At 39.2% G+C, this 24,391-nt stretch overlaps 1 protein-coding gene across 1 annotated transcript in view; it reads right to left on the bottom strand.

Annotated features, from left to right (window-relative positions):
* Positions 1-24,391, bottom strand: part of PCSK5 (proprotein convertase subtilisin/kexin type 5) — a 600,269-nt gene that overhangs the window by 127,735 nt on the left and 448,143 nt on the right. The window contains exons 22-24 of the mRNA XM_042780610.1: positions 20,677-20,813; positions 12,773-12,979; positions 11,336-11,404 (exon numbers count right to left, since the gene is read on the bottom strand). Coding sequence (XP_042636544.1) covers positions 11,336-11,404; positions 12,773-12,979; positions 20,677-20,813 — 413 coding nt within the window. The remainder of the gene's footprint in view (positions 1-11,335; positions 11,405-12,772; positions 12,980-20,676; positions 20,814-24,391) is intronic.

Genomic DNA, 24,391 nt, shown 5'->3' with positions numbered 1-24,391 from the left:
AAAAAGAACAAAACAAAGAATGAAATAAATACAGCCAGTTGACTTTTCTATGTTTTTCATTTATATCCTCTAGGAAAATGGTATATGAATCTAATCCACTCTGGAAAAGAGCAAATATTTGGTTGGGTTGGGGGTTTGGAGCCAGTGAGTTTTAAATTTGAATTTTGACTCAGAAACTTGCCAGCTTTGTCACCCTGGGAAAATTACATAATCTCCCTGGGTCTTGGTTTTCTCATCTGTAAAATGGGGATAAGGTATCAAGCAATGTATTGAGGGTTGGAGATCATATTTGTAAAATGCCTATCTAGCTCAGCCTAGCATGTAATGGACAGTAAGTGGTATAATGTATTTGACTTTGCTTTCAGCTTCCGTTCTTAACAAATGATTTAAAATATAATGTTGAAATTATCTGTTTATATATCCATCTTAATTAGTGCTTCTCAACCATAGTTGCAGATAAGATGATGATGATGATGATGACTAAACTCCATAGTTTATTCAAATTTCCTTAGTTTTTATCTAATGTCCTTTTTCTGTCCCAATATCCCATCCAGGATACCACATCCATTTAGGTGTCATATCTTCTCAGTATTCTCTTGGCTGAGACAATATCTCAGACTTTCCTTGTTTTTGATGACCTTGATAGTTTTGAAGAGTACTAGTCAGGTATTACATAAAATGTTTATTGATTAAGATTTGTCTGATTTTATTTTCTCCCAATGATTAGTCTAGGGCTATGGGTTTTGGGGAAAAAGACCACAGGAATAAAGTACCATCCTCATCATATCAGATGATGAGGACACAATATCAACATGATTTATCACTGTTGGTATTGACCTTCATCATCTAGCCTAGTCTTTGCCAAGTTTCTCCACTGTAAAGTTATCTTCCACTCTCTATACTGTACTCTTGCAAGGAAGTCACTATGCTCAGGCCACACTTAAGTAGTAGCATGTGATACTTCCTGAGCATGGAGTATCTGTGTAAATCATTTGAAATTCTGCATAGAAGCTTTGTCTTTTCTCCCTCATTTATTTATCTCTCCAATCACTTATTTATATCTGCATAGACTCACAGATATTTATTTCACACTTGGGATTATAATTCAACATTTTTTAATAATTCTGTAGTAGTTCAGTTAGTCTGTCAACTTGGTTGGGCCTGGTTGAGTGGCTGGGCATCTGGATGTAGTATTTCCCATGATGAGACTGGTGGAATCTACTGGGAGCAGCTGAGTGGCTGCGTTAGGGAATGTGGTCTGCTTCCTGTATTTAAGCAGAAGCCTTGGGGATAGTCTCTAGCATATGGCATGCTTGGGCCCTGCATGTAGCCATATTGTTGTTCAGCAGCCTGCCATGCTCTGCTGACCTTGGGACTTACAATGAACTTGAATTAATGGCCTGCTGTGTGGTTTGGTAACATTGGAACTGTGCCTATTTGTCAACCTTGGACTTCTCAGCCTCAGCAGCCAGGAGCTGTCTGAGTGAAGAAATGCCTCTAGCTCTAGTGGGCTAGGAGCAGGAGGCAGAGCTGGACCCCAAGGTTGAGGGGCTTTCACCCAGCCTGTAGAGCCTGGCACTTTGAACTTGGACTTAAAGCCTCCAAACTGTAAGAGAATAAACTCCTGTTTGGTAAGGCCATCCCATTTGTGGTATATTCTTCTCATAGCAGCAGTAGGTAACCAGAACAAATTCATTTTATTTTTGTTGTTGTTGAGAATATGCATAGAAGAACATACACAGTTCAGCAATTTCTACATTTATAGTTCAGGGACATTGATTACATTCTTTGAGTTGTGCAACCATTCTCACCTTCCTTTCCCTCCTCCATTAATATAAACTTGTTGTTGTTGTTATTTGCCGTCGAGTTGGCCCTGACTCATAGCGACCCCTCCTTGGGTTTCCGAGGCAGTATCACTATGGAAGTAGGATTGCCCAACCTTCCTTCCGAGGAGTGGCTGGTGGGTTTGAACCGCCAGCCTTCTGGTTAGCAGTCAAGTGCCTTAGGCACTATGCTACCAGAGCTCCTAATATAAACTTACTGCCCCCTAAATTTAATCCAATACTACTTTATGTTCTCAATTTGCTCTAGTTTGGCCATTGGGAGCTTTTAGTTGGCTTCCGTCTCGTTGACACACTCCATCATTATGGGGTTTTGTTTTTTGAGCACTTTCTTATTTTCTACCACAAAAAGATGCTATGGGCCTATCTTGTATATTTCCTTTCCTACTACTAAAGCCCATGCCATCAAGTCAATTCAGACTTATAGGTACCCTATCGACAGAGTAGAATTGCCCCATAAGGTTTCTAAGGCTATATTCTTTATGGAAGAAGCGAGGACACAGAGGCTAGGGGTTTGAACAGCTAACCTTTTGTTTAGCAGTTGAGCACTTAACTACTGAACCACCAGGGCTCTGCCCTAATCTTAGAGGCAGTCAATTCTCCAATGTGCCATCTTTCCTTTTATTGGAGAACCGTATTGGAAACCAAGATCTGGGCACTAGGTGTGCTTATTGCTACTGGAGTGTTGCTGCTTCCAGGCCCTCTCAGCTGACAGATTCATGAAGTACTTTTTTAATACAATTTTTTTTCTTTCAATATGCAAACCTATAGAAAGGCTAAAACAGTACAATGAACAACTTAGTACACATAACTCAGATACAGGTTTTTTTTCTTTCACCCTAAAGCATTGGAAAATAAGTTGTAGACACCATTTTATCCCAAAGTACTTTCTTGTGGATCTCCTGAGCAAAGACCTACTCCTACTCAGCCATAATACAATTACGACATTCGAGAACACACTCAGTCAATAATATGATCTAATTATATGCAGATGTTCCTAACTGTGCCCAAAATGTCTTTTAAAGGTTTTTTCAGTCTACTGTCTAATTAATATTTACACACTTTACTTATTTAAAAAATCTCTTTAGATTCTTTTAATTCCTTTACTTTTACTTGTTATTTATTTATTTTAAAGAATACAGGTCAATTGCTTTACAGACATCCATTCTGGATACGTCTTCAGTCTAAATAAGGGTTTTTAACCTCAACATTATTGACATTTTAGACTACATAATTCTTTGTTGTGAGGGGCTGTTCTGTGCACTGTAGAATGTTTACTAGCATCAGTGACTTCTACCCTCAAGATGAACCAGCAACATTGTGTTTCACAAAGCGAGGACACTAGCAAAAGAAAGTGGACAGAAATTGGTGTGAATGGGCTCCCATTGGCCAAATGTAGAAAATGTGGAGTGTCAAAAAATATTAACGGCAAAGAATTCCAACTCAATTAATAAAAATTCCATGTATCAGTAATGATATTTATTATGGTATGTGTGTCTATGTAATAAATACACATATATAGATGCTACAAAGGGAGCTCTGGTAGTGTAGTGCCTAAGGCACTTGACAGCTAACCAGAAGTCTGGCGGTTCAAATCCACCAGCCACTCCTCGGAAGGAAGGTTAGGCAGTCTACTTCCATAGTGATACTACCTCGGAAATCTAAGGAGGGGTCGCTATGAATTGGGTCTGACTCGATGGCACATAACAACAACAACAACAGATGCTACATATTTGTGCTTTAAAAATAACATACCTACAGATTCCTCCAATTTATGGCCAACAACACAGAGAACTTCTTCATCTTTCCCCATTTCATAGTTTCATCTTCTTTTTCCCACAATGACAGCCTTGAATGTCAACAATGTCAATATAATAAATATATTTGCTTACTTGTTCTATATTATAATATACTCAAAATAATACCAGTATTATTACACAAATATCACTGTTGTTGTTGTTGTTATGTGCTGTCGAGTCAAACCCGACTCATAGCGACCCCTCCTTGGGTTTCCGAGGCAGTATCACTACGGAAGTAGGATTGCCCAACCTTCCTTCCGAGGAGTGGCTGGTGGGACTAACAACAAATCTACTAAGTAAAATTTCAGTTTTGCCTTTAGAATGCATCTCACTAAATCTCACAGAATATTATGTTAATTATTATTTGTATTAATATTTGGTTATATTAACAACTTAACATATGGTTAAGTTTATCTAACTAACTCTATTCAATTAAAAAGTTTACCATTTATATCTTTTAAATTTATGTTTGACTGTGTCTACTTCTGAAAAATCAGCCATTGAAAACGCTATGGAGCATAGTTTGGCTCTGACACACATGAGGTTGCCATGAACTAGGACTGACTCAAGAGCCAACTGGTTATAAAACAATTTCATGGTTAAAATTGAAAGTATGTAAAAAGATATACCCATAGAATTTTAATTCCTATCCCATTTACCCTTTCCTTGATGAGTAACCATTTTCATTAGTTTCTGATTTAGCCTTTCTGCATTTCTTCTTGCAAAGCTAAGTAAATACACACACACACACACACACACACACTGTGGTGGTGTAGTGCCTAAGGCATTTGACTGCTAATCAGAAGGCAGGTGGTTCAAACCCACCAGCCACTCCTCGGAAGGATGTCTGGGCAATCTACTTTTGTAGATACACTGCCTCAGAAACCCAAGGAGGGGTTGCTGGGTTGCTATGAGTCCAGACTGACTTGCTGGCAGTGAGTGTTATATATATATATATATATATACACATACATACTTATTTCACTTTTTCTTACCCAAAAAGTAGCTTACACTCTCTAATATCTTGCCTTCTATATGTAACAGTGTATCAGGAAATCACTATTCATTTATGGATGCATACTACTTTTTGTGTACATATATCTTAATTTATTCAACCAATGTACCTTAGTCCATTCAACTCTTAGTATATATGTGCCTTAGTTTATTATGAATGGACATTTGGGCTATCTTCAGTTGTTCACTGCAACAAATAATGCCTCAATGAATAACATTGTGTATCGAAGTGGTATTGAAAGTCAAAGGGTAAATGCATATATGGTTGTGTTATTTTACTGCCAAATTTTCCTCTATAGCGATCATACCATTTTACATTCCTACCAGCAATGGATAGGCAGAGGAGTCACTAGGGTTGATGTCATTCAGGGAGGCAACTCATGGTGTCACCCTTACACCACCCCCAGTGCCAGTAAGGGCCATCACTGTGAGTGGGCAGCAGATGCCTATCGGGTGGCATATTGGCTCCAACCACCCATCAGTGCAAGGCCAGAGGCTGGGGGAGTCCAAAAGGATGAGCCTGGGAGCACAGGCAGGCACCACCCTCTGCCGCATCTGAGCCCAGCTCTGAGCTTCATAGGGTACAGGGTGTGCAGGAGCAGTGGGCTGGCAGCTCCGAGGCACCACTGGGTGCCCACAGCAGGGCAGATGGAGTTTCAGGCACCCTTTCCTATAGACTCTTTGCCTCCTACCGGACGGTGAGGTAGAAACACTGCACAAAAATTTTAGGGAGTCATTTTGGTGTCACACTCTCTGACAGTATCACCCAGTATAGTCCCCACCCCATGAACCTCCTTGGTAATACCATCGGGAATAAGAGCCATTTGTGAGTGCTTGTTTTCCTACAGCATTGCCTATAAAGTGTGTTGTTAAGTTTTTGACCATTTTGTCAACGTGAGAGGTGAGAAAAAATATGGCAGTTTCACGTTGAATTTCTCTTATAATAAACAAAGTTAAGCATCTTTTCTTATTCTTAAAGGTCATTTGTTTCAAGTGTTTTTGAAGCCTGTCTCTTCATCATTTCCTGTCATGTTATATCAGGCTCCTTTTCCTTCATAGATTACTGAAACAGTCTAGCTGGTTTCTCGGCCTACAGCTTCTGTCCCTTTCAGTTTCTTTGAACACAGTTAACAGTTAGTGAATTAATCTTCTTACAATACTTTTTCGACACACTCTCTTCCTAAAGGAACTTTCAACCATTCCCCTTTAGTCACAGACTAAACTCTTTAGTCTGGCATTCAAGATCTTCTACAATTTGGTTTTCAACATCTTCTCCAAATGTCTCTTCTCCTATTCCTTTATATTCACTTATTCCTTTTGCATAATTGAAATCAATGTCCTAAAATCCATGGCTTATGGATCCAAGCCTTTTTCTTGCTGTTTCGAAACCAAAGGACCCTCCATGGTGCTGTCGTTGTTTGCTACTGTCTAGTGGATTCCAACTCATGGTGACCCCAGGTGTGCAGAATAGCACTGTTCCATAGGGTTTTCAAGGCTCTAACCTTTTGGAAGCAGCTCACCAGGGTGTCTTCCAGACTGCCTTTGGGCGAGTTTGAAGTAGCTATCTTTCAGCTACTAGTGGAGTGCAGCCCTGCCCTCATGTCTGTCTAAATTCCATGTGTACTTCAAGGCTCATCTGAAATGCCCATCTTCTAGAAAGCCTTCCTTGATGACTTAAGTCCACAGGAATTCCCTGCTTTTCTGAATTCTGTGGGTGCATATGTTTGTGTCCCTATTTAGAACTTAATTTATATTCATTTACTTAACATTTTAAAATGTGTGTTTATTTTTCCCCCCAAGAGCAGGGACTTCAGCCATTTCAGTAAGTAGATATTAATGGACTTTCACTGCTCAATTCTGAGCCAAGATAAGGGCACATTCATCTCTATTTTGTTGATGAAGTAAGGAAGTAAAGAGACTTTATGCAGGTTGATTAAAATAAACTATTAATCAATAGTGATGTACATATGGGCCTTAAGTTTCTGTCAAGTGCTGTATCTATTACTAAATTCTCTAAATTAAAAAAAAAAAAATGCCTCACAACATTAAGTAACAATTGCTCCTCTCACTTCTCCCCTCAATTAGTGATGAAATATAATTTAGAATACTTAGATTTATCTTAAACTTTCTATTCAAGATACTGGTTGGAAAGACAAAGAATTTAATATCAAATCCTCTTGGAACAAATGGTATTATATAAAATCTATCTGTTTGCTTACAGGATGGTGGAGGAGAGTGATCTAACCTCATAATAATAAAAGCTCCCTGTTTCATCTCAGAGCAGCAAATTCAATATTTTCCTCCAGACACAACAATGACTGTTTGGTCCTGTGTTTTGCTTTCTGTCCCCTTCCTGGAAATCTTTCTTTGGCGTAACAAATAGCTAGCTCCACCCAGGAATGAGGAGAAATCTCAGTTAATCTGCTGTTTGAATTCTTCCTTAGTAGGTGTAAAAAATAGATTTTAACTTATAGTGCTCTAAATATCTGGAAAGAAATGAAAACCTCAGAAAAATCCCACTGTTTCCAACAACTTATTATTACATGGTGTTGATGAAATGTCTCAATATGATTGATTTCACTTTTCTAACTTCTCCAAAATTGTCTAGACCTTGTCCAAAGATGGATCCACATTATTAACATGGAATAAAGCTTAGTTCTCTCGAAAGGATGATGTCCCTTCTCACAGGAAGAATCCCAGGAAAATCTAGAGTGAGTTATTTATATCTTATTTAAAGTATGAAAGTTAATAAACTATGTCTTCTTTAAATCTCCCTTGAAGTTCAAATATTCTGTTAAAAAAAAAACATTTATTTGTTAATTGCACGATTTCTTTCTTCTTTTCCTTGGTCTACAAACAAAGTTTGATAGAAAAAATATCGTATCTAAATCCTTGGGTATCCTAAGCCATGCATCTCTGCTTTGAGTTTTACAACTCTCAAATTCAATTCAACAAACCTTTATACAGTTATTGTGCATTTGTTATACACTGAGCACTTTGTTAGATCTAGTGGGAGTAGAATATAAAAGTCACAGGGGTTGTTCTCAAGTAGTTTAGTAGAAAGATGTGTGCACACCAAATGTTACACAAGTCAGCTGTAAAAATATTATCATTGGCAAGCAAACAAAGGGGAAAAAGAAAAGAGAGAATTAACTCTACCAGGGAGATCAGCAAAAGCTTCAGAAATAAGGTGATAATTGAGTTGAACAAAGGCAATCCAAGAACACACAAATTTCAATATATAGGGACTTTATAAATTAAGAGAAATTTTTAGAATTAAAAATTAAAACAAAAAATTGTAAAATTTTAAATTTTTAGTTATAATTTCATATTTAAATTTCTCAAATTGGAAATTTGCTATTGAATCATTTTTAGAATAGTCTAGTCCCCCTCTCCATGATTCCATCATTCTTTGCACCTCTGTCTACACTGACAGGTTGCTTTGTAAAAGATTTAGTTCTAGGTGTGTCACTTTTAACTGCCTTACAGGAGAATTACAGCTATATCTCTTTGAAAAGCTGGTGCCAAGGTTAACATTCAGCACATACTAGATAATTAAATTTCTTAAAGGAGTGAATGAATTGAATATTTCAATGTTACTTTGTAAAATGAATCAAATCTTCTAATTTAGCAAATTGATATTTTGAGTCCCTAAATGGCTGATGTCTGCTATGGCTCCACCTTGGTCTCATCTTTAACTGGGCCAGTTAAGGGGCAGGTGGGCACAGTGAATGAAGGTCCCTATTGATATTAAAAAAAACAACAACAACCAAACTCACTGATGTCAAGTCAGATCTGATGTAGTGACCCCTCCTTGGTTTTCCGAGGTGGTATCACTACGGAAGTAGATTGCCCAATATTCTTTCTGAGGAGTAGCAGGTGGGTTTGAACCATCAGCATTCTGGTTAGCAGTCAAGTGCCTTAGGCACTATGCTACCAGAGCTCCTAGTAGTTGTCACTATTCCCACCTTTGTGCAAAGGCCCTCACTGATCCTAAGTGAATTCACACACAAACATTCCTTTCAAGGTGTCTTAAAGATACGGAAAATACATTTCCTTTCTCTGTGTTTAAATTATTGGGTGGTTTTGTCTCACTGCCATCACTGAGCAGAGCTAAGAAAGCCAAACTCTTTGGTTTAAGATATGTATCATACATGTGTGTGTGTGTATCTATATATATGCACACACATACATGCTCACATACAACTCCATGATGCACAAAGATGGCCACAAAACAGTAGAGGTATAAAAGGAGACCACAGACATTAACTTTGATGTGAAACCTTATGGGCAAGTATGGAATGAAATGGGTAAAATGTGAAATTGAATGTTAAAGTAGTTAGTTATCCTTGCTCTCTGTGAGACCATAGCCTATCACTTCACATGAAACACTGGAATTTGCTTATATTTTTTATTTTAGTACTTTTATCACCTATATTTAGGGTTTGGCTTTTTTTTTTTTTTTTTTTGCTTCCTAGAAAATTAACATTTTGCTCTTACATTATTGATTCTAAACATCACCCCTTCTTAAGTATGACTTTATTATTAGTTTTTACTTTCCTATAAAATATGCCTCATTTCATAGTAATGGGGAAATAGTATTTAACCTTATAAAAACTCTATTTTGGAGTTTCAGATATTTTAAAAATATGCATTAGTTAAGGCATGATATAAAATAGAGAGAGTAATAAATATTAGAGGGTAATAATATTTAAGAATTAATGAAATTCAACCTGTACACCAATGTTCATTGCAGCACTTCTCACAATAGCCAAAAGGTGGAAACAAGTGAAATATTCATCAAGGAATAAATGAATAAACACAATATAGTATATGCATGCAATGGAATACTACTCAACTGTAAAGAGAAATGAAGTCCTGACACATGCCACAACCCAGTTGAACCTTAAAAACGTCATGCTTAACAAAATAAGTCAGTTGCAAAAGGACAAACACCATGATATCCTTTATATAAAATAAGCAAATATACAGAAACCAAAAAGTATTAGTGGTTACCAGGGGTAAGAGGCAGAGGGAAAGGGGGAGTTTTCACTTATGAGGGAGTATATGCCAATGGTAGTGAAATAATTTGACAAAGAATAGTGAGAATGGTTGCACAACTTAAAGAATATACTCAATGTCACTGAATTATACATAAAAAATTGTTGTCATATGTTTTATGATGTGTGTTTTTGCCACAATAACAAAATGAATTAATGAAATCCACTAGGTAAGGTCAATAAAAGCTCTCCTTAATCTTGGCACAGTCTAACCCTTTGCAACTTCAAGAGTGATCCATAGACCAACAGCATCGGCATCACCTAGCGGATTATTAAAAATGAAAATCCCAGGCCTGATTTTAGGCCACTGTGTGAGAGTCTGCATTTTAACAACCCCTCCCACGTGATCATTAAAGTTTTAGAAGCATAGTTAGCCAATTGCAAAACTTCAGGGAAGCTCCATGAAGAGAAATTATTCCATGAATCTTTCTTTAATTTAGGTCGGGTTTCCCTTTGAAGATTCACAGACCCAAATACTAATGATTTTCTGTCTTGTCCAAATTATATTAAGATGCATTCTCAGAATCTGGTGACTTCCCTAGTCTTCATTTTACATCCAATTCAAGTTGCTGTGTGTTATGGATTGTCCCTACCACCCCTTCCACAGCAGATCCAGCTGTGCAAAAAGGGGAGAAAAGAGCAGCCATTGATATGAATTAGAGAATTATACTGACTGCTGATAGATGCTTTCTTTGCATGATGGGGATTTCAACTCCACTGTCACCACATTACCTTCTTCTCTAAAGATAGCCTTAGGCTCTAAGCAATAGAGACAATCTTATAAAGGAAACCCTCCAATCTTTCTCCTGGGCCAAGCTTTTGTGTTTCACACATCAAGTGAATTAGAGTAATTAGATGTTTAGTTACTTGAATTTATTTCTCTCCCACCATTGTTATCTTCAAATTGTCATCTTGAGAAGCTATGGAGAGACCTTTCCATGGCCTCAAAGATGAGAGTCTCATCACCATGATCATTGTTTGTTTTGGAGTAAGTATACATAATGGATGGTGAAGGTAACACTGATGACAACAATGACAAGAGTCCTTGTTGAAATAACCAAAAGATAGCAACAGTCTAAATATCCATCAACAGATGAATGGGTAACAAAACTGGTACTGGTACAGACATTCAATAAAATATTATTCAGTCATAAAGAGAAATGAAGTCTTGATATATACTACAACATGAATGAAACTTGGAAACATTATACTGAATGAAAGAAACAAGTCAGTCACAAAAAGACAAATATTATATGGTCCCACTTAAATGAAATATTTAGAATAAGTAAGTGTTCAGAGTTGATTAGTGGTTACCAGGGCTGGAAGTGGGAGAGAAGGGGGACTCATTGCTAAGGGGACACTAAGCTTCTGTTAAGGGTGATGGAAATATTTGGAAATGAATAATAGTGATGCTTATGCAGTGTGATGAACACATTTAATATCAGTGAGTTGTACAGGTGAAAAATGTTGTAATGGCAAGTGTTATATTCCATATATAATTACCAAAACAAACAAACAAAAACCCACAACAATGAAAGACGCCTGCTAAAGCAACAGCAATGACAAGATGAGGATGTGTGCAGAAGGGCAGCTCTTTAAGCAACAAAGGAAGATGACATACCCAAGCTGCACCCCAGACATCCTTCTTCACAAGGCACACATTCTTCATAGTCTGGGTCTTGGACTTCACCTGTACAGTGAGAGGCATGAAAAACACAGCTCATTTCCATGGAATGGAGAACATTAATTGCTATGAAAATATGGTGCCATGTAACTTATTTTCAAGCAAATCATAGAGCAATTAAGATATTGAAAATCCTTCTTGAACATATATGTGTCAATTGTTTTTATCTTCTATTAATTTAAAAGATTGGATCTGCCTGATTGGTTACAAATAGAACAAGATAGGACTGCATGCTGTGCAGCTATATTTGAAGTCAAGCTGCTGCACATTATTGATTAAAGAAACAAGTTCTACTTCTGGGAAAATGGAATTGGGTATGTAAATGAACAAGCTCTGCCTCTCTTTTTATCTGCCCTCCCAAACACTGTTTTTTTTTTAAGTTTTAAATCTTAATGGCACATTCATAAACATTAAGAAGAAAATGAAATGAATGTTTTAATTATTCTAAAAACATCCCAGAGCTCTCTTCAGCACTGCACCAGGAGTAATTCTTATACAGAGCAGAGCAATAGTCTGCAGAATTCTTACGTGGAGGAGAGCAAAAGCTCTAAGTGTTGTTTTTGAATCTTCCTCTTCTCATATAAGATATTGGGCAACACCAAAACATACCATTCTAGAACATTTTAATATTTTCAAGTAGTTTTAGGTTGGCTCATTCTCATTTGCTTCTCACAGCAGCTCTGTCATGGTGCTATGATTTCCCTCTCAGAAATGAAGAAACTAAGGCATGGAGAAATTAGCATAATTTTGTCCAGGGTCTCATATCTGATCATAGCGAAGGGAAAAACTGTTGTCAGGACTTCTGGGTTCTCATCTATTTTCTTTCCTCTTTTTCCTGCCCAAGGGGTTAGTGGCAGAATGCTCATCCTCCATGAGTGACACCTGGGGTTGTGTAGCCACAATCCATCAGTAGAGGCTGTGTGTTGCTATGATGCTGAAGAGGTTTCAACGGAGCTTCCAGTCTACGATGGACTATAAATAAAGGCCTGCCGATTTACTTTCAACAATTAGCCAATGAATTAGCTAATGAAAACTCCCTGGAACACAACCGATCTATCTGCAGCCAGTCACTGGGATGGCACAGGAGTTGTTCCTGAGGTTGTTAGGAGGTGAGAGCTGACTGGACAGGCAGGTGAAAACAACATATCTTGCCCACAAACTCCAGACCTTGGTTTGTGCCTAGGGAAATCCAGAGGAAGAATGTGTGGGGGAGAAGAGAGAGGCAGTATCACTATCCCTGTTTGAATTATGGAGTCATCTGAAGTCAACCCCAGTACCAAAGCCAGGAAGGCAATTCAAGGCCAAGAAACATCCTGGTGGGCAGTGCCTTATCCCCCTTCCTCATGTAGGGCCATGGCCCCAGAGGAGCTTTACCTTGTCCGCACTCCAGCTTCTGGCATGTGTGGTTGGCGGGCACTAGGAAGTAGCTATCAGCGCATTGCGTGCAGATGTGTGGGCCTTGGCAGAAAGCACAGTGGTCTGGGCAGGGCAGACAGGCATGCTCGGGCGCAGGGTAGTGACCCCCTGGGCAGTGCTCAAGGCACTCCCCCTGGAACAGGACTCGTTCTCGGCCAAGCTTATCTGAATGGTTTGGGGAAGAAGCAAAGAGAGAAAATTAGACAAAATTAGCCAAGAAACTGATATGACATAATCTATTTCATTTAAAAAACATGTATGTATATATATTTCCAGAGTCTTTTGCTTCTAGGGGACCTGGAGTGAAAGAATAGGCTTAATGAAATGTCCAGAATCTATATACTTGTAGGTGAATTGTTTTCCTCTTGGGGAATAATTTTCCAATAACAGTGACTACTATCTGGGATGTCATTGCAAAACCATGAGTTAGGCTGAGTGAATAACTACACAAACTGAATTTAACTTTCCTAAGTGCTCCCTTGAATATCTGTGGACCCTCTCAGACTTGAGGGCAGTGGAGATGCTATGAGAACAAGCAAGTGCTTAGTGATAGACACATTTTTAGGAAAGTGAAAAAATTTTAAATGATTTTTAACTTTGTTATTGAAATGACATACATGTGTTAACCACCTAAGGTCTGAATTTTTGCACAGCTGTCAAATTCTATAAGGGCAGCCTTACTGAAGCACAAGATTTCTGTGTGACCACTTCACCTGCATTCCTGAGAGCTCCTGACTCCAGAATGCTGAACTCTATCAGGAAAGAATCAGTAATACCTCCAGCCTGACCTACTACGAGAATTTGCTACTGGAGGAAATGGAAAATTCTTGTCAGTTACAAAGGATGGCTTGTTGTTGCTGTTAGTTGCCATCAAGTTGACCCCTATTCATGGGGACCGCATGTGTGCAGAGTAGAACCTCTCCATAGGACTTTCAAGGCTGAGACCTTTCAGAAGCATATCACCAGGCCTGTCTTCCGTGGTGCCTCAGGATGAGTTTGAACCACCAACCTTTCAGCTACTAGTCAGTCCAGCACTTAACCATTTGTGCTAGCCAAGGATTCCTAAAAAGGATTTTAATCAGTTATAAATATCAAAAAGTAATCAAGAATAATGTAGACACACCTAGAGGTTGCCTACTCCCATCCTCTTGGACTTTTTGTTTGTGCTGGATGGACCTCAGGGTATCAGTTTCTCTGAATGTGTCCTAGAGAGAATCAATACAGAGATGGAAAACGGGCGGGCTAAACAGCAGTGCCTGGAGAGGGCTACCACAATGGAGTGTCAACTTTGATATGCATTAAAAAATTGATTGGACTAAAATATTATTAAAGAACTGAATATCAAGTGGTTAACAGAAATTTATATAGATGCTCCCAAATTCTGCACTGTGTCACAGTGGCATAAGTAGGATGTGTGAAAGCCCACTGTAAGAAATATTCTTGTTTAAAGAAAATCCAAACCTAACCAAACTCACTGCCCATGAGTCCATTCCAAGTCACAGTGACCCTTATTGGGTCTCCAAGGATGCAAATATTTACAGAAGCATACTGCCTCATCTTTGAACCACTGATCTTTTGGTTAGTAGTCAAATGTCTTAACCACTACACCACCAAACTCAAAACCGAACTCACTGCCATTGAGTCAATTCTAACTCATAGTGACCCCCACTGGGTTTCTTAGGTGGTACATCTTTAGGGAAGTAGATTGCCCCATCTTCCTTCTATGGAGCAGCTGGTGGGTTGGTGGGTTTGAGCCTCCAGCCTTCTGGTGAGCAGTCAAATGCCTTAAAGCACTGACCCACAAGAGCTCCTTACTACACCAACAGAGCTCCTTTATTTAAAGGAACTAGCCACTCCTCAGAAGGAAGGTTGGGCAATCTACTCTTGTAGTGATACTGCCTTGGAAACCCAAGGAGGGGTCGTTATAAGTCAGATCTGACTGGATGGCAGTAGGTTTTTTTAGTTACTGTTTTAATCTTGCAGGAAAAGTTTGCCACTATGCTAGGACAATTTCAAACATTTTAGGAGGTGTAGATCACAAGGGAGAGTCCTGTGAAGTGCCCCAAATCAATTTGGACAGGAGTGGGTAGGTCCTTGGATCGCCACACCACCAGGCAATGTAAGCTATCAGGATATATTAATTGGTGAGAGTCTATGTATATTTTTATTACATTATATTCCTCAATATGTTATTTGAAATAAAGTAATTGAGTAAGTAGATTTTTCTCTTGGTGCTAATATATTAAGGGGCACTGACGGCATCCTCTGCCTACGGAACAAAAACAATCTTCACTGTCCTGCACCCAGATGTTTCTGCTTCTGAAGAGCAGTTGATCTGTGGTACCTAGTATAAGGGGGGACTAACGTTCACTCTTCATGTGATCTACCACATGGAAAAACAGAACCACTGACCTTCAACATGCAGGTCGGCTGAATTTGTGGATAAAGATAATATTAACATAGAGTTTAAACATAGCAATGATTGTGAAGATGGCACAAGACTGGGAAGTATTTCATTCTGTTCTACATTGGTTGCTATGAGTCAGAACTGACTTGATGGTACTTAACAACAGCAATAAAAACAACCCCATGTTGCAAGCACAGAAATGAAAAGTCAGTGTATTAGATTGAACCACTGAAACTGCTGATATTTGATTATTTTTGGCTTATAAACACAGTACCCTCAAATGGTTTAACCTATTATTTCTTATTTATTCAAAGCACTAGTTCAAATATAATCTAAAACTCACAACCATGAATCATGAGCTCTCAAGCTACCTTTTTTCTGATGGTGATTTCATGCCAGAAGCCTGCTGGTTCCCATGGAGAAATGAAAATGAAGAAGGCTTCCACAGAGGCATTGGGAAAAAAAAATGTCTGTTACCTCCAAGTTAGAAGAACATGATCACTTAAGAAAGTTGCATGTTTGGGACCATGTAACATGCATGTGGAGCCCCTATGTGGCACAAAGAGTTAATGTGCTTGGCTGCTAACTGAATGGTTGCAGTTTTGAGCTTTGAGTCTACCCAGAGACATCTCAGAAGAAAGTCCTAATGATTTATATCTGAAAAATCAGCCCAGTTCTATGGAGCACCATTGAATTGTCACACACATGGGGTCAGTAGGAGTGGGAATCAACTAGATAGTAACTGGTTTGGTTTTTAGTTTGTAATGTGTGTTTTGTAATTTTCTGTCTGTCTGTCTCTCTCTCTCTCTCTCTATATATATATACATATATATATATATATATATGTTATATAGATCAATATTGCAGATCATAAATTCATATCTTGGAATCTGGGCTCTCTGTGGATCACAAAGAAGCCGTCTTCAAAGTTATGGTCTTCTCAGGAACTGTATGAAATCACAGAAACCCAATTCTCATCCTAATTTATTCTGAAAAAAAAAAAATTCCTTTTGTCAGAGAGCTCCAAATTCTCTACGTATCTATTAAGAAGGAAGATCTAAAGGAGAACAATAAACTCATCTTTTCATCCATCTGGAAGTCATTGTACATCCCCCATGCCTTCACATGCCATCAAGTCAGGACCCAAAGCTTCTGGTACCCAAGCATATGGAAAGTTCTAAATACATATGCTAAAGACTAAAGTGTTGAGGTTCAAAGATGTCTTTTTGAAGACTAAGGTGTGCCTAACCCAAGCCATGATATTTTCAATTGCCTCAAATGCATGTGAAAGCTGGACAATGAATAAGGAAGACTGAAGAAGAGTTAATGCTTTTGAGTTGTGGTGTTGGCAAAGAATACTGAACGTATCGTGGATTGCCAGTAGAACTAACAAATCTGTCCTGGAAGAAGTGCAGCCAGTATGCTCCTTGGAAGTGAGAATGGTCAGACTTCATCTCACCTATTTTGGTCATGTTGTAAGAAGGGACCATTCCTGGAGAAGGATATCATGCTCAGTAAAGTGGAGGGTCAATGAAAAGGGGAAGACTCTCAGTGAGATGGAATGACACAGTGACTGCAACAATGGGCTCAGGCATGGCAAGGATTATGGGCTGGCATGGGACCAGGCAGTTTTGCTCTGTTGTGCATAAGGTCGCTATGAGCTGGAGCCAACTTGATGGCACCTAACAACAACAACAACAACAACATGGGTTGAACTGTGTCCCACCAAAAAAGATACATTGAAGTCCTACCCTACAGTACCTCTGAACATGGCCTCGCTTGGAAATAGTCTTTGAAGATGTTATCAGTTAAATTCTTATGGGTCATATTGGAATAGGATGGGTCCTTATCTAGTATGACTGGTGTCCTCATAAAAGGGCAGACACAAAGAGACATACAGAGGGAAGATATACGATGACAGAACACCAATGGAGTTATGCTGCACCTGCAAGCCAAAGAATGTTTGGAGATACCAGAAGTGTGTGAGAAAAGAAAGGCTCTGCTAGAGCCTTCAGCGAGAGCATGGCCTTGTGGACATGCTGAATGTAAACCTCTGACCTCCAGAACTGTGAGACAAAAATGTATGTTATTTTAAGCTACCCATTTTGTGGTACTTGTTTCAACAGCTCTAGGAATAATGCAAAATGTTTATTGAATAATTGAAAGAATAAAAGAGTGAGTGTTTTAGTATTTGTCAATATTGATGTGTTCCCCATATATCCAACTGAACCAACAATCTTAAAATAAATATTAATGGGGATGGGTTCAGATATCTGAGGAAATGTTTTACAATTCCATTTTTATTATACAAGAAAAAAAAATTGCCTAAGGAACTTGACTGCTAACCAGAAGTCTGGCGGTTTAAACCCACTAGCCATTCCTCTGAAGGAAGGTTGCTACTTCCATAGTAATACTGCCTCGGCAACCCAAGGAGGGGTTGCTATGAGTCGGGGACGACTCGATGGCACATAACAACAATGACAACATAGGATAGAATAAAACTTCCCCATATGATTTCCAAGGCTGCAAATCCTTATGTAAGCAGACTACTTCATCTTTCTCCTGTGAAGTGGCTGGTGGGTTCAAACCACTGACCTTTTGGTTAGCAGCCCAAAGCTTTAAACACAATGCCTCTATGGCTCCTCTTTTTTTAAAATTATACAGTAATTGCTTTATTATTTTAATCTCATTGGTTATAATTACAATTTGGGATTAAACAATAGCGATTTGAAGGGCCTTGGTATTTAAAGCACATGGACCCTGAAAAAGGAGTTCACTTAAATGTCTTCACCATAGACAACTTCCTCAGAGATTTGGCCCAGGATTTTGTTGAGATTTGGTCATATTTCTGATAGCTCAGTATGACAGCTTGTTTAGTTTTGGGTGATAATTTTTGTAGCCTGTAGATTTAAGTGCCATACATAAATTTTTGGCTACTTGGCTAGGGTCTCAGAATTGAGATTCTTGTGATGATATGCAGGAAAAGCTGGTTAAGTAGTCGACGAAGATATTTGTTATTAAGTATTTAAACCTTTCATGTGATGATATAAGAGTTAAAATGCAACGAACTTTGAAGGAGGCTAAGATCAGCTTTCAGTCATACTGTAGAGTGAGCTCATTGTCACCAGAGTGCTTTCCAGCAGTTGATTTTCTTAAAAAAGAAGGTAGACCAACATGAAGGCATTGGATGTGCAGGAAGAAAGGATAGTTGAAGGCATGAGAGAAAGGGACAGCTGGAAAAGATGAAAGAGAGAAAGGCTGAGGGACTCCGAAAAGAAATTTTATGGAGTTTGATATTTTGCTTACTGAATATTTGTTAAAACCTATAGAACTGTACAAACAAACAGATAGTGACCTCTAATGTGACCTATGGACTTTAGTGAATAATAAAGTATTAATATTGGTTCATCACTTTGTCCATCAAGTAACAAATGTACTACAAGAGTGCAAGACGTTAATCGGAGAAACAGTGTATGGGAGAAGAGTTTTTACTATGTGTCTAGCCTCTTTCTGAATGGTTTATTGTTTTATTTCATTTAATCTCATTTATCTCTTAAAATAACTCTAAAAGACAGCACCATTATCGCATCGTATAGATGAGAAAAGAAGCAGAGTGTAGCAAGCTAGAAATTTGATACAGATATACTTTTTGTACATTAAGAAACACAAAGAAATAATTTAAATTCATACCAAGAAATTTATTATCTTCCATATTTCTGAAAATATATGATCTTCTCAAACTGTCTTTCATTTTTGTTAGTTTTATTACAAGCAAGAATAAAGAGAAATAGTTCTTTTCCATGTTAAAAACCATGTAATGTGATGATGGGTGGATACCAAAAACTTTAGGGTCAGGGAGACAACTGGGAGTGGTGGGAATTGTGGAGAAGCGAGGAGCACATCTCTTGCATTAAGGGGACAGCCTCTCCCATTTCTAGCCAACTATTTGGAAAATGCAATCCCAGTGCTGCCAGATCTTCCAAGTTTTCAAGAGAAACAAAATATTCAGGTTTTTATTTGGAATTTCCCAATTTTTAAATTTGGTTCAAATTTTTAAAAGTGCAGTGCAGGCCAAATAAAGTGTGAGTCTGGCTCAAAGACTGTCATCTTGCCCCATGAGGAGGGACAGACATATGAGGTAAGGTTGGAGAGGAGTCAAGAGTCAAACTTTAGAGGACCTTTGAGATGAAAGAATGTAAATCCAATTACAGCAGAAAAATTTTAGAGGTGTTAAAACTGGGACACAAAAGGTCATATTTGTGCTCTGGCAACTTCTAAAAAGCATAGCTCAGTTGTGAGAAGACCCTGACACAGCCTCTGTCACAAAATTTCTCTTAGAGGCTGAAGTGTCTTCCTTAATTTCCTGACTTTTCACTTTTACTTCCAGTCTCAGCATTACTGTTTCTCCTCATGTCTGACTTAATGTTTGCACAGCCTTCCTTTCTCCAGAAAGACATTGCTTTTCTCTCATCTCTTCAGAGGCAGTGACTCTGCCTATAGTAATGTGAACAAGGTTTTTCATGTTCTTGCAACAAACAGAAATTCTAAGGTGTACACCCTCTCCAACGAACAGCTGTCGAACCTTCACTCCTCAACCCCCGAGACAAGGCTTCTGAGTCAAACCAAATAATGGCTTATAGTAGAAGAACAGGTTTAAGGCAAGGGAAGAACAGGCAAGTGACCAGACTCCCTCACTGTGATGTTTTTGTTTTTGTGTTAAAAATACATAATACATTTGCCAATTCAACATTTTTTTACATGTACAAGTCAGTGATATTGATTAATCAGGTTGTACAATGTGTTAACTTAGCTAGGCTATGGTGCCCAGTTATTTGGTCAAACACTAGTCTAGATGATGTTATGAAGTGGATACATGTGATTAAATCAATTGTTCTTAAGCAGATTACCCTCCATAATGTAGATGGGCCTCATCCAATCCATTGATTGCTTTATGAGCAAAAAGGGAGTTTCCTTAGGCTGTGTTCTGCATCCAGATTAGAAATAAATATTCTGCCAGAACTCTCTTTCTTCACTCTTCCCATTGCCTGTCCTTCAGATTTTGGGATATAAGCCTACAGAAATCTCAAGCCTGTTGTTTGACCTACAGATTTTGGAATTGCCAGCTCCCATAATTACATGAACAAATTCCTTAAAATCTCTCACTCTGTCTCTATACATACATATATATATGTGTTGTGTACATATATGTATACATTCTATCTATCTGTTTGCCTATCTGCCTATGTATCTATCAATTTATATATCACCACTGCTAACCAGAAGGCTGGCGGTTCAAACCCACCAGCCACTTCTCAGAAGGAAGGTTGGGCAATCCTATATCCGTAGTGATACTGCCTCAGAAACCCGAGGAGGGGTCGCTATGAGTCAGGGCTGACTCGACGGCACATAACAACAACAACAACAACATGCGTTCTTAGTTGCCTAAGATACTCACCTACACCACAGGAGGTGCAGTTGGAAGGCTCACTTCCTTGGCATTCTTGGCAGGTGTGGTGACATGGATAGCATTGGTTCTTAAATTCAAATTTCTGCGAAGGGCAGTTCAAAACACATCGGCCATTGTCAAAAACCCTAAAAGAGTGCAGATAGGAAAAGCAAACTGAAGTAGAGTTTGTAAGGGTGCTTTTCTGGAATGGCCTTAAGTATCAGAATATATTGTGTGTTGTGTCACTGCACAGATTTCGTTTTATTGTTCCAGAAACAACGGGGATGCCTCTGACCCATCGATGGTAAAGCATGTGAAATATTAGTCACATACCCATGTCAGCCCAAAGCTTAGTTCCAATAGCAGGCATGCCAGAGACTGGCTGGGGTGTCCAGAGGATGCAATTCCTGATTCTAGTTTCAAAACAAGGTGACTGGTGCCCACAGGGCCTACCCATATTGTAGGCCCTGTTGAGCCCAGGTAACAGATGGAATCTCTGAATTTTCAAGACACTAATCAGGCCTCTGAATCCACAGGTCTTGGAGCAAATATTCTTCCTTTATCAGCATGCCCACACTTTGCTAGGGAAATGTCAACTCCAAGGGCTCCCAAAGGGTAGAACAAAGCACAATCCTATAGCTTAGGTGTTACTGTTAAACTTGGTTTATGCATATTGCAAATAATCAACAAATTCCATATTCATATTTTTTTGCAAGCATTTCCTGATGTATGAGGTATTATAGACTCACCAGCCACCCCTCAGAAGGAAGGTTGGGCAATCTAATTCCGTAGTGATACCATCTCAGAAACCCAAGGACGGGTCGCTATGAGTCAGGTCCAACTCGACAGCCCATAACAACAATGACAACAACAAGTGTCATATTACCCAATAAGCAAGGCAAGCACAAGTTTATTTGTGATTACTAATCTGTACTGAACCATTTTACATTTTTTTACCACATAAAAAATTCTCCTTCTAAGTACGGCTGCACCTGTCTCTCTCCCAATCTCACAGCCCCTTCCTACAGAATCACAGCCTCTTTTCAAATTTATAAACCCTGCCAGGGATAGAGTACCAAGTAGGCAAGGTAAGCACAGGCTTACTTGTGCTTATTTATTAATCTGTCTTGAACAATTTCACATGAGTTTGCTGGGCATATTTCACTTATTGATCATTTAACAACAACAAAAACAAAAATCCAAAAAACCCAAACTCACTACTGTCGAGTCTGACTCATAGCGACCCCTCCTTGGGTTTCCATGGCAGAATCACTATGGAAGTAGATTGCCCAGCCTTCCTTCTGAGGAGTGGCTGGTGGCTTTGAACCACCAGCCTTCTGGTTAGCAGTCAAATGCCTTAGGCACTATGCCACCAGAGCTCCCATTGGCAATCTACTCCTGGGTAAATCTTGCGGGTAGAGAGTTGAGAAGTGATATTTCTGACAGTTTCCATGTGACATCGGTCTGGGAACACATTTTGAGAATGATTGCTCTACTTTATAGTCTGGATTATTGTGAAATTTTCTAAATGATTTCTGAGTAATGCAGGTGATTCCAAATTGGTGTTTCTTTGAGCTTCTTTAGCATAGGAGCTACTGACTACTGTGTAATTGTGCGTGTAATTGAGCTAGAAGTACATACATGCCTGAACGCATCATGCCGGCTCCAGGTCTTGAAGAGCTGTTGTTGTTGTTGTTGTTAGGTGTCTTCGAGTCATTTCCGACCCATAGCGATCCCATGCACAGCAGAACGAAACACTGCCCCATCCCGTGCCAGCTCCACGATCCCTGCTATACTTAAGCCCATCATTGCAGTCACCGTGTCAATCCACCTCGTTGAAGGCCTCCCCCTCTTTTGTTGACCCTCCACCCTACCAAGCATGACATCCTTCTCCAAAGAATGGTCCCTTCTGACAACATGACCAAAATAGGTGAGACCAAGTCTGGCCATTCTGGCTTCCAAGGAGCATTTCAGGTGCACTTCCTCCAGGACAGATCTGTTAGTTCTTTTAGTAGTCCATGGTACTTTCAGCCTTCTTCGCCAGAACCACAACTCAAAAGCATCAACTCTTCTTCGGTCTTCCTTATTCATTGTCCATCTCTCACATGCATACCAGGTGATTGGAAATATCATGGCTTGTGTCAGACGGATCTTAGTCCTCAAAGAGACATCCTTGCTCCTCAGCACTTGAAACAATTCCTTCGTGGTTGACTTTCCCAATGCTACACATCATCTATCCTGACTGCTCCTTCCATTGGCATTGATTGTAGAACCAAGCAACGTGAACTCTTTGATAACCTCAATCTTCTCTCCATTTATTGTGATGCTGCTCATTGGTCCAGTTGTGAGGATTTTTGTTTTCTTTATATTGAGACATAATCCGTACTACAGACTGTATTCTTCAGCCTTCATCAATACGTGTCTCAAGTCATCTTCACTTTCAGCAAGCAAAGTTATATCATCTGCATATCTCAGGTTGTTAATGATTCTTCCTCCAATCCTGATGCCACGTTTTTCTTCATATAGTCCATCTTTTTGGATTATTTGCTCAGCAGATAGATTGAATAAGTATGGGGAAAGGATACAGCCCTGACACACTCCCTTCCTGATTTTAAACCATGTAGTGTCCCCTTGTTCCATTTGAATGACAGCCTCCTGGTCAAGGTACAGGTTCCTCATGAGTACAATCAAGTGTTCGGGAATTACCATTCTTCTCAATGTTATCCATAATTTGTCATGATCCACACAATCAAATGCCTTTGCATAGTCAATAAAACACAAGTAAACATCTTTCTGGTATTCTTTGCCTTTGAAGAGCTGAGTGGGCAGTAAAGAAGGAAAAGGCTTCTTTCCCTCTCCAGCCTCTATGCAGTCAGGTGGGACACCTCACGAAAGTTTAGGTGTAGGCTGCCAGTATCTTGTTCTTAGAGTGGCGCTTGTTTGTCTAAACTCCACTGTTTCCATAGCTAGGGCCAACCCTGAACAGGGGGTGGGCATTTCCATTCTGAGTTGTCTTCATTTCCTACTGTAATACAAATACCAAAAGTGGGTGGTTTCAAAGAGCAGAGATTTATTTTCTCACAATTCTGCAAGCTGAAAGTCCAAATCAAGGTGATGGTTATGTGGATTCCTTCCTTGTTAATAGGCCTGGCATTCCTTGGTTCCATGACCATCCTCATATGGCATCTATCTTCCCCAGCATGGGCTAGCTTCTATGTCTAATCTGCATTTTTTATAATTCAGGAGTGATTAGGTTTAGGACACACCCTATGCTTTATACACCCCCTATATGGCCTCATTAACATAATAATGAAAATCCTCTTTCCAAATGGGATTACATCCAAAGGTACAGGTGTTAGAATGTCAAAACATATTTTCTGGGGCACACAAGTCAATCCATAACACCAGGTTTGGAGGAAATTGGGGTGAGGGGCAAGGCATCCTGAACAAAAATGTGGCTTGCAGTCTTCCCTCTGGTCCCCATACCCTGAAAGTCTGTATAATCTGTATCTGTTTGGAAATGGAGTGGGATTAAAGACAGCAACAGAAGATATATGCACCAATGCCAATGAGGAATATCTTGTCCCCAGCCTAGCTCTGGTTTCTGAGCTAAAATTTTCAAGGAATAATTTATATATGGCTAGCGTAGTGCCTAAGGCACTTGACTGCTAACCAGAAGGCCGGCGGTTCAAATCCACCAGCCGCTCCTCGGAAGGAAGATGGG

The sequence above is a fragment of the Orycteropus afer genome, unplaced genomic scaffold (genome assembly GCF_000298275.1).
Source record: "Orycteropus afer afer isolate SDZICR_OR568_19922 unplaced genomic scaffold, OryAfe1.0 scaffold00005, whole genome shotgun sequence".
NCBI lineage: Eukaryota > Metazoa > Chordata > Mammalia > Tubulidentata > Orycteropodidae > Orycteropus > Orycteropus afer.
This window is presented reverse-complemented; position numbering and strand designations above follow the sequence as displayed.